This window comes from Bufo gargarizans, chromosome 8 (genome assembly GCF_014858855.1).
Source record: "Bufo gargarizans isolate SCDJY-AF-19 chromosome 8, ASM1485885v1, whole genome shotgun sequence".
Classification (NCBI taxonomy): domain Eukaryota; kingdom Metazoa; phylum Chordata; class Amphibia; order Anura; family Bufonidae; genus Bufo; species Bufo gargarizans.
The window spans coordinates 73,135,627-73,153,212 of NC_058087.1; the positions used below are offsets into that span (position 1 = coordinate 73,135,627).

Sequence of the window (17,586 nt, forward strand, 5' to 3'; positions counted from 1 at the left end):
CGCAAGAACCGAGAGTTGAACAAGTGCGCGCTAAAGAGCTAGAGGAAGGATTTGGAAGAACCAGGGCTCCCCCTGAAGAAACAGGAGAGCAGCACAACTGGAAGTCGTCTGTTTGTGATGGCCTAGTACTCTGCATATAGAAGGATGCTCCAGGAAGAGGATCTATAAGAGGACAGACCCAACAAGAAAAATTTGACCATGAGGGAACCTGGCAGTAGAAAAAATGCCTGGGAAAAGGACAGGAGCAGTCCTGAACCAAGGAAAAAACTTCCTGAAGACAAAGTAAAGGAAGACCCTGTGGACCACCCATCGGCAAAAGGTAGGCGAAGCCATACGGCCTGAAAGCAAAGGAACCTGACTAGCAAGAGGACCCGGCAAGGAAAAAAACTCTAAATTGTCTCGGATAAAAAACATGGCCTGTCCGTGGCAAACACCATGTGAAGGCCAGGGTAGAGAGGAAACAAGGCTGAACGATTGAGAGAGGCTGAGCCTCCTTCCACTGCAGGGCAGGTGGGAAAAGAGAAAAACCCTATGAGAAGGTGGAAACCCCATCCTGCCAGAGAAAGCAGCCAACCCCTGGAAAAGAAGGGGATCCTTGGTAATGGCCAGGAGAAGGGAATGTAAAGAAATGCTTCCCATACAAAGGAGGCGAGAATCGAGCCTCAGAAAAACTGGAACAAAATATCACTGAGAAATCCCTGGCCACATGAAGTCTCAGGAAAAAAGGAACCAGTCGCAGGCCCTGGCAATACAAGTGGAGACCCACTTGTCTGAGAGATATTGGGGTTGACAAAGAACAAACTTAGCATGATAGCCAACAACCTGCCCTTGGAGGGGGGGAGGGAGTGTGGTTGTCTGGTGCATAACAGGACTGAGAAGTCTTGTTAAATTGTGCGTCAAGCAATAAAGTAAAAATCATGCCTAGTACAGGGGAAATAGAAGATTTTGAGCACTCAGAGAGCCTGGTTCAGGAGGTACTGCAACGGGTGTAGGAAACCAGGATGTAGGGGATGAGCGGGACCTATGAAGGGAGACTCTAGGCTGCTATTGGACTCTGCCCCCTGATATGGAATGAGGGAACGAGGCAGGAAGCAAAGGACTACTGGGGGGGGGGGGGGGGGCAATGCTGCAAGAAAGAGAGCCATAATATTATCATAGCTGAGAATGGGCACAGGCTACGGTGGAGGTAAGAGACCCACATGGGGAGAAGGTGACCACTGAACAGATCCAATCACCACATGCAGGCCAGCCAGAACAGCAATCCCCAGCCACCGCATGAGCAGATGCAACCCAGGGGGAAGGAAGGAGGGCAAGGGGACCTGCCACAACATAAACTACCAAATAGGGGCCCAAGATAATACGTCCTACCAATGACGAAGCATATGGGAGGGGGGCACTGTGAAGATGGAGAAAGCACCCTCTGGGAAGAAGAACATCTCGTCCTCCTACCGGAAATTCTGTGCAGAGACCTCTAGAACAGTGCTTCCCAACCAGTGTGCCTCCAGCTGTTGCAAAACTACAACTCCCAGCATGCCCGCACAGCCAAAGGCTGTCCAGGCATGTTGGGAGTTGTAGTTTTGCAACAGCTGGAGGCACACTGGTTGGGAAACACTGCTCTAGAAGACCATGATGGAGGCAACACTCCTAGAAAAAAACAGGAAGCCAGAAAAAATGGCGGGAAAGAGTTTGGCCTAGACCCGGCAGAAGCTGGGGGCTAAAGTAGATAGTATAGCTGAAAATGAGGCACCCCCGGCAGACTGATGTTGCAGGGTGCTGGGAAGCGGAAAAAAGCTCCAAAAGGCTACTAAAAAGGGTATGCACGGAAAGAGGGTCAAAGCGACCCCCATTGGTGAGAAATGACCCAATAAAACCCGGATAAAAATCGGAAAACAGATGCGTCTGGTCACAGCCGGAGCCGGGGACTAAAGTAGATGCCGCAGCCGAAAATGAAGCACCTTAGGTGGACGGACACTGTGGGACCTAGGGAGGGGAGGGTTACAACGACCCTCCTATAGAGCGAAAATAAACAACACAGAGATCCTGGATGCCAGGAAAAGAGAGGGAACTGGAGCGGCCTAGTCTAGGCACAAGCCGGGGACTAGAGTAATTAGGAGGCCGAGGAAGGGAAAGACGGCCAGAGGGGAGGGGACCCCGATGGGGTATGGATGGATGGAAATGGGAGGGAAGGAGTCCCTAACTAGAGTAGGGAGCATACTCACCATCTGGCGTCTTCGGGCGCCGCAGGGTCACCCCTTCGGTAAACTTGGACTAGAGTGGAATTACTAGTACTCCACTGTGGATGCAGTAATGGGGGACCAGCGAGGTACTTGCCCGCAGGGGGTGCTACCAAAGTGGACCTCCACGATGAAGACCCCCTGCTGCAAGATAAAACCTGCACCTGTAAAGTGAAGAGAAAAAATAAAAAAAATTAAGAAAAAAGCAAAAAAGTAGCAGCAAGACCTGCAGGAGAAGAGCAGGTCATGTCTGCCTCCTATGGAAACTAGACTAAAACTGATTAGCCTAGTGTCTGTGGAGAGAGTATAGCCCAACTGAGCAGAGCCAACCTTTTTCATATCTAGTTTTGCCTCCTAGTGGTAGCTGGGCATATACCCATGGTGCTGTGTCCCCCAATGACATTAACGTGAAATGTGTTCTTTGTAGCATTACCATAAAGAACAATACAAGACCTGCATGTAAAAGGCCATACCTGCTGTCTTTCTGAATGTCTGGAATCATCATCGGGACTGCACAAGAACTCCAGTACCTGATTAATTAAAGAGACTGACATTAAAGAACATAATGACAACACATCAATATAATTGCACATAGAAGTCATTCGTCTGAGATATTATATAAAGATCTATACTCAGTCTACATACCAAGAAGGAGTTGTTGGAAAAGAACACAACTTTATGTGTGAATGTAATGATGATACAAGATCGAAAGGATATTGAAATGTATTGAAAGGAGGCTCTAGGACCATGTTGGGCCGCCTCTAGTCTGGATACAAGATGACACGGTTGGCCATGTAAGCATAAAGGTTCTGTATAATATTCCGTTGCACATTTGCCCACAGATGTTACAGCTGGGCTTGTAGATCCTGCACACTCCTAGGTTGCAGAAGCTGGCGTTCAAGCTGGTCCCATAAATGCTCGATGGGCAATAAATCTGGTGACTGGGCAGCCAAGGAAGTGTGGCAGTCTGGCAGAGACATTCCTGGGAAACCCTTGCTGTGCGCGGGTGAGCATTATGCTGCTGAAAAATGCCAGTTGAAAGCATTGCCATGAAAGGCAGTACATGTGGCCACAGGGTGTCCTGCACATATCGATGAGCTGTTAGTGTCCCTTGTATCATTACTAGGGTTGACTAACAATGCAATGGCTCCTCTGATCATCACACCAGCAGTTGGTGCAGGGTAATGCTCCACAGCAATGGCAGGATTAAAGCACTCACCATGAGGTCTTCATATTTGAACTCGACCAGCAATATGGTTCCAGTCAGTTGCAGTCCGGGTTTCTCGTTCGTGACACCACTGCAAACGAAGGCTGCTGTGGCTGGCTGTCAATGGCACCATGACACTAAATTTCCTTCTGTTAGGTGCCTGGAAATGGTCTGGACACAGATAGGTGTGTGTAATGAGGGTGCTACCTGTGTCTGGATGGTGGACAACAAAACTGTGGGAGCTGCTAGTGCTTGTCAGCGGATCAAAAAGCCTTTTTTCCATGTGTGCATGTCCTTATGCAACCTCTGCTCCCAACACCTCCTAACAGCTTAATCAGAACGGCCTAGATGGCAGGCAATTTGTCCAAGTGACCATCCTCCATCACTTAGTCCCAGTTGATGGTCAAAGTCTGTCAACTGGGCAAAATATTTTTGAGTGTATTATAGAGACATGTCTAGCAGTCAAAGATCTCTCATCAAGAGGTACGCTACCCAACAGTAGCCCCTGAGAGCCTTTTTATAGGGCAGCGGGGGGGGGGAAGCACTTTTATGCCTTCTTATGGCAAGACCTAGTTTCTGAACAAACCACATCTGTAATCATTTACATATCTGATGAGCTTTGAAGCAATCTGACATTTCTATCTAGGTGCATTCTTTTATTGATCAGTGTATTTACTTTTATAGATCATCAGTCCAGGGAGTGACCATTTATATTACTTGCATGCTACTTTACTGAGCCCTCCATCATTGAAAACGTGCTGCATGCAGAATAATTTAGACCAGGAGAAGCTTGGGTGATTATTATATAGTTTTGTGGGAAAAGATTCAATATAATGTATAATCTATTCATTTAAATGTTTGCTCTTTTTATGCTTAGGAGCAATGTGGGCAGTGCCACTCAGTGATTGACAGCCTTCCCTGTATGCTTAGCCCTGCAGTTAGCTGTCAACCGCTGAGAGGCATCGTCCACATGACTAAGCATAAAAAGAGACATTTATATGAATAAAATACAAATTATACTTTTAGCACAAAATTATACAATTGCAAGAAAAAAATATGTGAACCCTTTGTAATGATATCGATTTCTGGACAAATTGGTCATAAAATGTGATCTGATCTTCATCTTCAAGTCACAACAATAGACAATTACAGTCTGCTTAAACTAATAACACACAAAATTAAATCTTACCATGTTTTTATTGAACACACCATGTAAACATTCACAGTGCAGGTGGAAAAAGTATGTGAACCCCTAGACTAATGACATCTCCAAGAGCTAATTGGAGTGAGATGTCAGCCAACTGGAGTCCAATCAATGAGATGAGATTGGAGGTCTTGGTTACAGCTGCCCTGCCCTATAAAAAACACACACCAGTTCTGGGTTTGCTTTTCACAAGAAGCATTGTCTGATGTGAATGATGCCTCGCACAAAAGAGCTCTCAGAAGACCTACAATTAAGAATTGTTGACTTGCATAAAGCTGGAAAGGGTTATAAAAGTATCTACAAAAGCCTTGCTGTTCATCAGTGCACGGTAAGACAAATAGTCTATAAATGGAGAAAGTTCAGCACTGCTGCTGCTCTCCCTGTAAAGATGACTGCAAGAGCACAGCACAGACTGCTCAATGAGGTGAAGAAGAATCCTAGAGCGTCAGCTAAAGACTTACAAAAGTCTCTGGCATATGCTAACATCCCTGTTAGCAAATCTGTGATACGTAAAACACTAAACAAGAATGGATTTAATGGGAGAATACCACAGAGGAAGCCACTGCTGTGCAAAAAAACATTGCTGAACGTTTACAGTTTGCACAAGAGCACCTGAATGTTCCATATCAGTACTGGCAAAATATTCTGTGGACAGATTAAACCAAAGTTGAGTTGTTTGGAAGAAACACACAACACTATGTGTGGAGAAAAAGAGGCACAGCACACCAACATCAAAACCTCATCCCAACTGTGAAGTATGGTGGTGGGGGCATCATGGTTTGGGGCTGCTTTGCTGCATCAGGGCCTGGACGGATTGCCATCATCGAAGGAAAAATGAATTCCCAAGTCTATCAAGACATTTTGTAGGAGAACTTAACGCCATCTATCCACCAGCTGAAGCCCAACAGAAGATGGGTGTTGCAACAGGACAACGACCCAAAGCATAGAAGTAAATCAACAACAGAATGGCTTAAACAGAAGAAAATACACCTTCTGGAGTGGCCCAGTCAGAGTCCTGACCTCAACCCGATTGAGATGCTGTGGCATGACCTCAAGAAAGCGATTCACACCAGACATCCCAAGAATATTGCTGAACTGAAACAGTTCTGTAAAGAGGAATGGTCAAGAATTACTCCTGACCGTTGTGCACGTCTGATCTGCAACTACAGGAAACGTTTGGTTGAAGTTATTGCTGCCAAAGGAGGTTCAACCAGTTATTAAATCCAAGGGTTCACATACTTTTACAACCTGCACTGTGAATGTTTACATGGTGTGTTTAACCTCCTCCCGTCACACTAACGCCGAAAGGCGTCAATGCTGCGGCGCTCCCAGGTCACACTAACGCCGATTGGCGTCATCTCGCGTGAGCCGAGATTTCCTGTGAACGCGCGCTCACAGGAGCGCGCGTTCACAGGATTGCGCAGTTCACAAGTTCATCTGCAGCCTGCCGGCCGCGATCATTGGCTGGCAGGCTGTGGATTTTTGAATCGTCCAATGAAATGGTTATGTCAGACGCTATTTTGAAAATAGCGTCTGATATAACTCCTGCCTGGTCCTCTGGTGGTCCCTTTTGCTTGGATCGACCACCAGAGGACACAGGCAGCTCTGTAAGTAGCATCAAATCACCACACTACACATTAGATATTACCCTGTCATTTATTTAACCCCTTATTTAGCTCCTGATCACCCATATTAGACACCCTGATCACCCCCTTATCCACCCCCCTGTCATTGATCACCCCCCCTGTTAGGGTCCCTTATCACCGCCAGGTAGTTAGCTACTTGTTAGGTAGTTAGCGCCCACCGCACCGCACCGCAGTCACCGATTAGTCGCTGATTAGCGTCATCGCTGTCGCTAATCAGCACTAGTACTATATAGTATCTGTAAGTGATCAATACTGATCGCAATCAGATCTATATAAGTACATTAGGGTCACCTTAGGTTCTACAAAAAACGCAGTGTTCACCTGATCAGGCCTGATCTTGTGCGCACACTTGCGTTCAGTCCGCCCCACCGCAGTGACAGAATTTTTTTTTTTCTGATCACTGCAAAAAACGTAAAATCGCTACGCCGCTATAAAAGATCACTTTTGAGCTTTTTGGATCTTTATTAGCGATCGCAGCTTTACTTCGCAAGCACTCCTTTTTACTAAGCAGGTTTGCTCTTTTTCCTGGGTAGTCTCAGAGGAATACCCCCTAAATTTAGTGAACCCAAAATGTCAAACAAGGGGTATTCCGCTGAAGAGGCCTACAGGATTCTGACCGTGATGGATGAAAGCGATGGGGACGCCTTATCCGCTGAATCCAGTGGTTCAGAATATGAACCTGTAGACAGCAGTGGCACTCTAACGGCTAGTGAGGATGACGAGGTAGAGGTCCCTGCTACGGCCAGACGTACCCGATCCCATGTAAGAGTTCTGCCTACCCTGCGTGATGATCCTCATTTGCAGCAGAGTGGTGCTAGCGCTGATCTTGTTTATGGTGCGGCATACACCAGCAGCGCAGCACAGCCTGGACCTTCTACCAGCACTGCCGTAGTCCCTGGTGAAGTGGCAAGCACCAGAAGGGCAGTTCCAGCTGGTACGGTGGCACGTGCAATAACTCCCCCGTCACAGCCACCGCGTTCACAGGTCCGTAGAACCCTTAGTCTCCCAGAGGTGCTGGCAAATCCTAATTGGCAATCCCCTGATTCCGCCGCACCCGTATTGCCCCCTTTCACCGCCCAGTCTGGAGTTCGCGTGGAGACGGCTCATTTAGGATCGGCCCTTCAGTTTTTTGAGCTGTTCTTCACCGCGGATCTCTATGACCTAGTTGTGGCTGAAACCAACCGCTACGCCACACAGTTTATTACCGCCAATCCGGAAAGCTACTATGCCCAGCCTTTCCGGTGGAAACCAGTCACTGTTTCCGAGTTTAAATTTTTTTTGGGCCTTATCCTCAGCATGGGTCTAACAAAATTTTTTTTATTGCGGTCATATTGGTCTGAAGACCCAATACATTTCATGCCCATGTTCTCTGCTGCAATGTCTAGGGCACGTTTTGAGGTCATCATGTGCTTTATGCATTTCGCGGACAATAGCACCTGTCATCCAAGAGGCCACCCTGCTTATGACCGGCTCCACAAAATTCGGCCCCTCATAGACCATTTGTCATCCAGATTTGCAGATGCGTATACCCCTAATCAAAACATCTGCATAGACGAGTCCCTAGTACATTTTACCGGGCGCCTTGGCATAAAACAGTACATCCCCAGCAAGCGCGCCCGGTATGGGGTCAAACTGTATAAGCTCTGTGAAAGGGCCACAGGCTATACATATCGTTTTAGGGTCTATGAGGGAAAAGACTCAAAACTGGAGCCGGTCGGATGTCCTGACTACCTGGGGAGCAGTGGCAAGATTGTCTGGGACTTGGTGTCACCCTTATTCCACAAGGGGTACCACTTATACGTGGACAATTTTTACTCAAGCGTGGCCCTCTTTCGGCACTTACATATAGTCGGAATTCAATGCTGTGGTACCGCGCGACCTAGTCGCCGGGGCTTCCCCCAACGGCTCGTTAGTACCCGACTTGCACGGGGGGAGAAGGGCTGCCTTGTGTGACCAAGAACTGCTCGCGGTGAAGTGGAGGGACAAGAGGGACGTTTACCTTCTGTCCACCATTCACGCAGACACGACTGTCCAAATTGAACGGGCAACTGGAGTCATTGTGAAACCCCTCTCTGTCCACGACTATAACCTTCACATGGGAGGGGTGGACTTCAATGACCAGATGTTGGCTCCCTATTTAGTTTCCCGCAGAACCAGACGCTGGTATAAGAAGGTGTCTGTTTATTTGATCCAATTGGCGATGTACAATAGTTTTGTTCTCTACAGTAAGGCTGGGAGAACAGGATCCTTCCTAAAATTCCAGGAAGAGATCATTTCGGAAATCCTGTATCCAGGAGGGTCTGTGCCCCAAGGCCCTGATGTAGTGAGCCGGCTACATGGCAGACACTTCCCGTCTGTCTATCCTGGTACCCCAACTCAACGTTCCACAAGAAAAAGATGTCGTGTCTGTAGCAGGGGTGGAATAAGGCGTGACACCACCTTTTTTTGTCCTGACTGTCCTGACCAGCCTGCCCTATGCATAGGGGAGTGTTTCCGCAAGTTCCACACTCAGGTACACTATTAGCATAGGGATTGCGTACACAGGACAGGCACACAGGGGTCTTAGGGCCCTTTCACACAGAGCTGCCACAAACCTCTCCTTTCACCTGGGACAAAGTGCATAATGCACTTCGCCACATGTTTGGGCGATTTGCGCTTTGCACATTGTCCCATGGGGAAGGAGAGGTTTGTCCAATAAAGGTAAAAAAATAAATAAAAAAAAAATAAAAAATCACCGGTAAGCAAAAAAGTTATTGTTCTGTTTCAAAAGTTTAGAAAAGTTAATGTTCTCTAAAGTTAATGTTAATAAAATTATTGCGTTGCGGCCTGGTTTTTTCTTTTTTGTTTTTTTGTTTTTTTACCTTCCAGGTGGACCAAGCGATCAAGCAGCTGCAGCACTGATGTGCATTCTGACAGAAGCATTGCGCTGCTGTCAGATTACACGCAAGTCGGTGTATGCGGCGCTGCAAGACGAGATTTCTACTCTGCAGTAACAGATACGTTTGCCGAAGCATACGAGCTGAGGAGGAGGCGGCGTTCCTATGCTTTGGCAAACACTTTGTATGTAAAAAAATAATAATCCCGGCAATGATTTATTCATCCACATCGATTGATGCGAATGGAGAAATCTGGTTTGCCAGGGCATACGAGCTAAGTGGGTATGGATGTAGGGCGGAGCTCCTATGTCCTGGCAGACGCCTTTCCCCTCCTTTTTTTTTTTGGGCAGAGATTTTTTCATCCACATTGATCGATGCGAATGAAGAAATCTGTGCCGTTCATTTTTTTCTTTCAGCCCAGAGGCTGAACGGAAAAAAAAATCTCATTACCTGTATGCTCAATATAAGGAGAATAGCAGAAACTCCTAATGCTGGCCATACATGTAATGATTGCGGAGACCCTCAAATGCCAGGGCAGTACAAACACCCCACAAATGACCCCATTTTGGAAAGAAGACACCCCAAGGTATTTGCTGAGGGGCATATTTAGTCCATGAAAGATTTAAATTTTTGTCCTAAGTTAGCGGAAAGTGACACTTTGTGAGAAAAAAACAAAAACAAAAAAATTTCTATGAACTCGCCAGGCCCCTCATTGAATACCTTGGGGTGTCTTCTTTCCAAAGTGGGGTCACATGTGGGGTATTTATACTGCCCTGGCTTTTTAGGGGCCCTAAAGAGCCAGAAGAAGTCTGGGATCCAAATGTCTAAAAATGCCCTCCTAAAAGGAATTTGGGCCGCTTTGCGCATCTAGGCTGCAAAAAAGTGTCACACATGTGGTATCGCCGTACTCAGGAGAAGTTGGGGAATGTGTTTTGGGGTGTCATTTTACATATACCCATGCTGGGTGAGATAAATATCTTGGTCAAATGCCAACTTTGTATAAAACAAATGGGAAAAGTTGTCTTTTGCCAAGATATTTCTCTCACCCAGCATGGGTATATGTAAAATGACACCCCAAAACACATTCCCCAACTTCTCCTGAGTACGTTGATACCAGATGTGTGACACTTTTTTGCAGCCAAGGTGGGCAAAGCGACCCACATTCCAAAGTGCACCTTTCGGATTTCACCGGTCATTTTTTACAGATTTTGATTGCAAAGTACTTCTCACACATTTGGGCCCCTAAATTGCCAGGGCAGTATAACTACGCCCCAAGTGACCCCATTTTGGAAAGAAGACACCCCAAGGTATTCCGTGAGGGGCATGGTGAGTTCCTAGAATGTTTTATTTTTTGTCGCAAGTTAGTGGAATATGAGACTTTGAAAGAAAAAAAAAAAAAGAAAAAAAATCATCATTTTCCGCTAACTTGTGACAAAAAATAAAAAATTCTAGGAACTCGCCGTGCCCCTCACGGAATACCTTGGGGTGTCTTCTTTCCAAAATGGGGTCACTTGTGGTGTAGTTATACTGCCCTGGCAATTTAGGGGCCCAAATGTGTGAGAAGAACTTTGCAATCAAAATGTGTAAAAAATGGCCTGTGAAATCCGAAAGATGCACTTTGGAATATGTGCCCCTTTGGCCACCTTGGCTGCAAAAAAGTGTCACACATCTGGTATCGCCGTACTCAGGAGAAGTTGGGGAATGTGTTTTGGGGTGTCATTTTACATATACCCATGCTGGGTGAGAGAAATATCTTGGTCAAATGCCAACTTTGTATAGAAAAATGGGAAAAGTTGTCTTTTGCCAAGATATTTCTCTCACCCAGCATGGGTATATGTAAAATGACACCCCAAAACACATTCCCCAACTTCTCCTGAGTACGGCGATACCAGATGTGTGACACTTTTTTGCAGCCTAGGTGGGCAAAGGGACCCACATTCCAAAGTGCACCTTTCGGATTTCACCGGTCATTTTTTACAGCTTTTGATTGCAAAGTACTTCTCACACATTTGGGCCCCTAAATTGCCAGGGCAGTATAACTACCCCACAAGTGACCCCATTTTGGAAATAAGACACCCCAAGGTATTCCGTGAGGGGCATGGCGAGTTCCTAGAATTTTTTATTTTTTGTCGCAAGTTAGTGGAATATGAGACATAGTAAGAAAAAAAAAAATAAAAAGTTCTATGAACTCACTATGCCCATCAGCGAATAACTTAGGGTGTCTACTTTCCGAAATGGGGTCATTTGTGGGGTTTTTCTACTGTCTGGGCATTGTAGAACCTCAGGAAACATGACAGGTGCTCAGAAAGTCAGAGCTGCTTCAAAAAGCGGAAATTCACATTTTTGTACCATAGTTTGTAAACGCTATAACTTTGACCCAAACCATTTTTTTTTTACCCAAACATTTTTTTTTTATCAAAGACATGTAGAACAATAAATTTAGTGAAAAATGGATATATGGATGCTGTTTTTTTTTGCAAAATTTTACAACTGAAAGTGAAAAATGTCATTTTTTTGCAAAAAAAATCGTTAAATTTCGATTAATAACAAAAAAAGTAAAAAATGTCAGCAGCAATGAAATACCACCAAATGAAAGCTCTATTAGTGAGAAGAAAAGGAGGTAAAATTCATTTGGGTGGTAAGTTGCATGACCGAGCAATAAACCGCTAAAGTTGTGGAGTGCCGATTTGTAAAAAAGGGCCTGGTCACTAGGGGGGTATAAACCTGTGGTCCTTAAGTGGTTAATAAAAACATGGTAACATTAAATTATTTGTGTGTTATTAGTTTAAGCAGACTGTGATTGTCTATTGTTGTGACTTAGATGAAGATCAGATCACATTTTATGACCAATTTGTGCAAAAATCCATATCATTCCAAAGGGTTCACATACTTTTTCTTGCAACTGTATATTATCTATATATTAATCTGCTCAGCTCCTCCTGCTCTATAACCTACTGCCTGCAGAATGCACTGCATTTTCATGGCGACAGGTTCCCTTTAATGCTGAATATACTGTCTGCATAAAAACTAAATAGCCATGAGCAAATACAATTTTGGCTATCCATTAAACAATAAAGTATCCACAACATTATCCAGGTACGTGAAATTTAAGCATTTGGAATTGCATCGTATTATCTTGTGTATACTTGTTATGCAGCAACTACTACCTACTCAGGGAAATGTTTTGTTGAAAGAAAATAACATTTTGGAACCAAGGTTTCTTCTAGCAATAGTTTTCTGTGGAAATACTACATAAAACACTCTTTTAGATTATAGGAGGAATTGAGCCTCTTACCTGATCAAACAGTACTCTGTTAACAAAAAGTGTATTGTCTGGTTTGGCAAGTTGGCGAGCCAAGAATGTGAACAGGCAGCCGACCTGGGAAGGTGTGAAATCGGAATTCTCAACCATAACCTGAAAGAGAGAAAAACACAATATATACACACATATTTAAAAATAAAAAAATAAGGTTCTTTCCTTTCCATGTGAATAGAAATAGGTTTATTAAAGGGGCTGACCGTTTTTGTTATATTGATGACCTACTCTTGGAATAGGTCATCAATATCAGATCTGTGGGGGAGAAACTGCTGGCCCATCTGCCGATCAGCTGTGTGTTAAGAACGCGGCGCTTGTATGAGAGCTGTGTTCTCTACTCTGTGTACCTTCTCACCGTTGACATTGTATTAGTGAGCGGGTGTTAATTACAACTCTGCCGCCCCCATTCACTTCAATGGCACGGCTCCTTTAATCCCTAAAGTACAATTCTGCCATTCTAGAATCTACTTTGCAATGGATGCCGCTGGAAATGGGTGATGGAGCCAGGAATGTGTTGCCCAACCTCTGTAACCCACATGTATTCTAGTGTACAATTTGCACATTTTAATATGCAAGGTGGACCCAGTAACCCATGGAGAATAGAGCACCTCCAACCCTGTACAGCTCTTGCACCATATAATCTCCCGCGAGACTTCAGGGCCAGGCGTATGTCTTCAGTGAGAGGAGCCTCTGGGAGCATCCTAGGGTCTCATTTGCAAATTCTAAAACCTCAATTTTCTCAAGAATGCAACCACCTAGAAAGATGCGACCAAGATCATGATGTTCAACTATCACAGGTGAGACAGTTTTATTGCGACATATCTGATGACAGAACCTCTTTAGGGCGTTATTTACTAAGCCGAAATATGCCTAAATTAGGCGTATTTCAGGCGCAAATGGCGGCGCAACAGTTAGTTGTACCGCTATCTGCGACTTAGTCCCACTCATGCCAGGTCTAAAATTGTGGGCGTGGCGTGGGCAGGGACAGGTCCGTCTCATTCATAATTTTCTACACCCGTTTTAGGTGTAGAAAATGGTCTAAATGTAATACAGCGCGGAAGCTGGCTTACATTTAGAACTGGCGCTTTATGTGCCGACATTATGGAGAGGCTGGCGCCTCTTCATAACTCCGGAGGATCCACCGCCAGCCTAGGGCTTTAATAAGACTGGCGCCTAAAACGTCAGTCTTAATAAATGTGCCCCTTACTGTTTACATAGAGGTGTATAAAAAAAAACATTGATTACCATTCATTTACCTTCAGTAAGATGTCCACGATCCTCTGTTGGTGTTCCACAGCTTGTTTATCATTAGTAAAATCTTCAAATGTCTAAAAAGACACAAAAGACTAAAGTAAACCTGTCGCTACGTTTTCAATAATCACTCTCCTACACTGCAAATGTGCTGCAGAGGAGTGAAGAAAGTATAATGAATTCTGTGTGAAGAATCGCCCCCGGCTCATCCCATACTTACTTATTATCCATGTGCTGGTGGTTAACTGGAGCTTGAAGAGGACTCAACACTCACAGGTAATTCTTATCACTATTTATTACTGTTATCCATCACATAAATTGAGGCTGTCACCAGGAAATGTACTGGTAAACCAGGCACAATGCCTTGTAGGGCTAGCTCAGCTGGAAGTAATGGTACCTTTCACTTAGCAATCCCTTGCCTCTTGCTGGAGACAAAGGGTTTCTAATCCATATGCCAATGAGCAGATAAATACACAAAGGGCGGGCCAAGCCCCTCCGCGCACCCTTGATCCTCCTGCCAGCTCCTCCCTTTCCTTCTTGATTGACAGGGACAATGAAATAGGAGAGAAAACCGCAGGAGCAAAAGAGTGGCTTGGGCCCACCTCCAGTGCAAGGTATCATAAAGCAAAAACAAAAACTAGTTAGGGATCCACCCGATGGGATTTCTGATAAACGTACATTTTTTTTAAATAAGCGAAAGAATCTTTTAATAAGAATAAATATTGCACTGCACCTCATCCATTTCACGTGACTTCTGTAATGGAAAAAGTGGAACCGGCGGTGTATAAATATGGCGCTAGTTCCCAATGTATTGACAGCAGGCAACTGGCACATACGACAAACATTACTGACAATCATGACATATGCATGGGGGGGGGCATTTATGATAGGTCTGTGAAGGTTTTCATTCATCCAGGTCAGGCTCAGACTGATTCCCCCGATGAGCCGCTGAGCAGGGTCCCACACCCTTGTACATGAGGCATATGGCGGCACTACAAACAGATAGGCAGCGTACAGCATCTCCGTTCGCTTATGCGTCCATATAAAAACTGTGCAGATTATTCAACCAACTACTTAGTTTATTAAAGGGGTTGTCTCACTTCAGCAAATACCATTTATTATGTAAAGGAAGTTAACACAAGGCACTTTCATATGTATTGTGATTGTCCATATTGCCTCTTTTGCTGCCTGGATTAATTTTTCCATCACATTATACACTGCTAGTTTCCATGGTTAGGACCACCCTGCAATCCATCAGTGGCAGTCGCGCTTGCACACTATAGGAAAATGGGCTGGCCTTTCTGGTGGCCGGGACTTTGGGACCTCACATAGGCTAGTGCTTTTCCTATAATGTGCAAGCACGGCCACCACTGACAGATTGCAGGGTGGTCGTAACCATGGAATCAAACAAAGAAAGCAATGTGGATGATAACAATGCATTAGTAAGTGGCTTGTGTTAACTTTCTCTACATGATAAATGCAATTTGCTGAAGTGAGACAATTTAATTTAGATGCATCGGGTGCCTAAGATAACTTCAGGGACCTGCACTTAGTAACTGCAGGGGCCCTAATAATAAATCTTCCAAATCTATTATATAATAAGACATTTGTTAGCCTCTGGTGCACCTGACCCCTCACACTTGTTATAATCTATGTCAGGAAACTGGAATACATTATATTGGAAAGCTACATCAGCTCTCTTGCTGGTGTAATTTTCCACTTTGGTGCAAGGACCTGCAGAGATGCACCACAATTACCAGGAGGCGTGCAGGTTAAGCCCAACATGTAACGCACCAGTCTTAGTAAATGTCCCCCATAATGCAATTCTGAGAATGGCTGGCTATAATTCCTCTCATGTCCTATATGCGATTCTTGGCAAATGCATTAAACTATAAAAGACCATACACCACATCTAATGCTCCAATTAAAAAAAAAACTGCAATAACGAAAATAGTTTGCTCCGATGAAAAGAAACATCAGAACGTGACCAATTCCTATGAAGGGTTTTGCTTGATAGGAAGACACACTGGACAGACACATGGCACTCTCGCTCTTTGCTTTCCACAAGTCTAATCATCTGATGACTTCCAACAACTTAATTATTATTCCCTGTTCTGTTCCCAGATTATGAGCTTGGAGGGAGTTGAATAAACCTCATTTAATTTTCCTCAAGTCTCCCGAGGTCTACGCTTCAGAAAAAGAGACTTCAGAAGGGAAAAGAGACGCTTGGATTAAATGTCCTCCCTTTGAACTAAAGCCGAGTCGTGGTGTTGATAATAAGCAAGCGTTCCCCAAGCAGATGAAAGCTAAGCATTTGGGGGCGAGGGGGGGAGAGGGGCACCGACGAAAGGAAGAAAATATATTCTGGATAAAAGGACAAAACTGACAATCCTGAGATGAGCGGCTAAATGTACAAAAACTGCCCTTAGTGTATCCCTTCTACCTAAACTTTTGAAAGTCGCTATAATCACGGTATGGCAAGTGTGTGCACACCTCTAATTTCCTAAATTTACCTATTTGTCGTTTGCCTTGAGTAAAGCAAAAGCGTTACATTTTGATCTTGCCTTACTTTGCTGCAGATTTCACCTGGAGGATTGCAAAGGGTGAAATCTGTTGCATCCGTGAGATATTAGGTGTGGTGTGGATTTTAAAATCTGCAAAGAGATCTAAAGTCTGTGTAGGAAAAAAAAAAAGTTCCTAACTTCCTCCCCAAATGACTTGTGAAAACTGATGGAATGGCAAAATAGCATGAAAAAAAAAAAAAAGCTGTCGCAGCAAAACCGTATTCTGCACGAGTGTTCTGCCCGCAGGCACCCTAAGCAAAACATGTGCCAGAAGCAAGCTGATTTTCATGTGATTAAATATTACACTTTGTGTATATTCATTTGGATAATTGTACTTTAGGAACAACTCTCCGCATTGCAACAAAGCTCTGGGGGAAGACTTTCAAGAGAAACTGCCCAAGTCTTCAGTGCTGGATACGGCTTCATAATGGCTGCTGCGACAGGAGGACATGATTTCCACAGCTCGAACGCAGCATTTCCAGCAAATGTCAAATAATTATCTGTACATTTTTGTCTCATCTTTCCAAGTCAGCAGCTGATATTTCACATAATCAAAGCTGAGCCTCAATAAATATTGTCATAGACTGTTGGGTGCTCATTAAAAAGAAGGCAAATTCAGCAACACAATAGCGAAACTATGTCACAAAGTGTCACTGCATATTGATAATGTAAACTGCAGATCTTCTTCAAAAGCAGTGTAAAGTGGAAGCCAGCAGATTTTCAGAGATTGGCACGGCTGTCTGACAAGGATGGCAGCGCTTCGGTGACAGCTGTAACAAACAAGGCTGCTTCTCTACACAGCACAGACACACCTATGGTAATGTACTAGCGTGGGGCAGTAGTTTAACTGGGGGATACACCCAAACTGACGTAAGATACAAACTGGTATAACGTGTGATAGAAACAAAGCAAAGTGCATATTTATATTATAATATATGCATTTAAATTATAATTATTTTTATGTCTGCCATTTCAGGTATTTTTCCAGAATTAGCTACAGTCTGTGTACATTAGGAATAATGCTATTTCTGGCCTTTACATATGACTTGTATCTGGATTTTTATTTTTTGGCAGTTTGCAATCTGTTTGTAATTATAATTTCTTTCAGAGCTGGTGGATGGAGACTAGCTGGTTTCATGTCTGCCCATACACTACAAACGAATAGACAGGGGATCCTGCTTCCTAATGTCTGTAGGACAGCCTCAGAAACAGCAGCAGTAATACACGACATTACATAGGAATACTGAGCAGTTTAGACAAAAATCCAGCACTGAATTAAGACAAAATC

The 17,586-nt window shown here is 44.4% G+C and overlaps 1 protein-coding gene across 1 annotated transcript in view; it reads right to left on the bottom strand.

The window, feature by feature from the left end:
• The window catches only part of VPS8 (VPS8 subunit of CORVET complex), a 146,207-nt gene that overhangs the window by 105,798 nt on the left and 22,823 nt on the right, over positions 1 to 17,586 (bottom strand). Inside the window, exons 8-10 of the mRNA XM_044303766.1 lie at positions 13,740 to 13,811; positions 12,463 to 12,582; positions 2,708 to 2,764 (exon numbers count right to left, since the gene is read on the bottom strand). Coding sequence (XP_044159701.1) covers positions 2,708 to 2,764; positions 12,463 to 12,582; positions 13,740 to 13,811 — 249 coding nt within the window. The remainder of the gene's footprint in view (positions 1 to 2,707; positions 2,765 to 12,462; positions 12,583 to 13,739; positions 13,812 to 17,586) is intronic.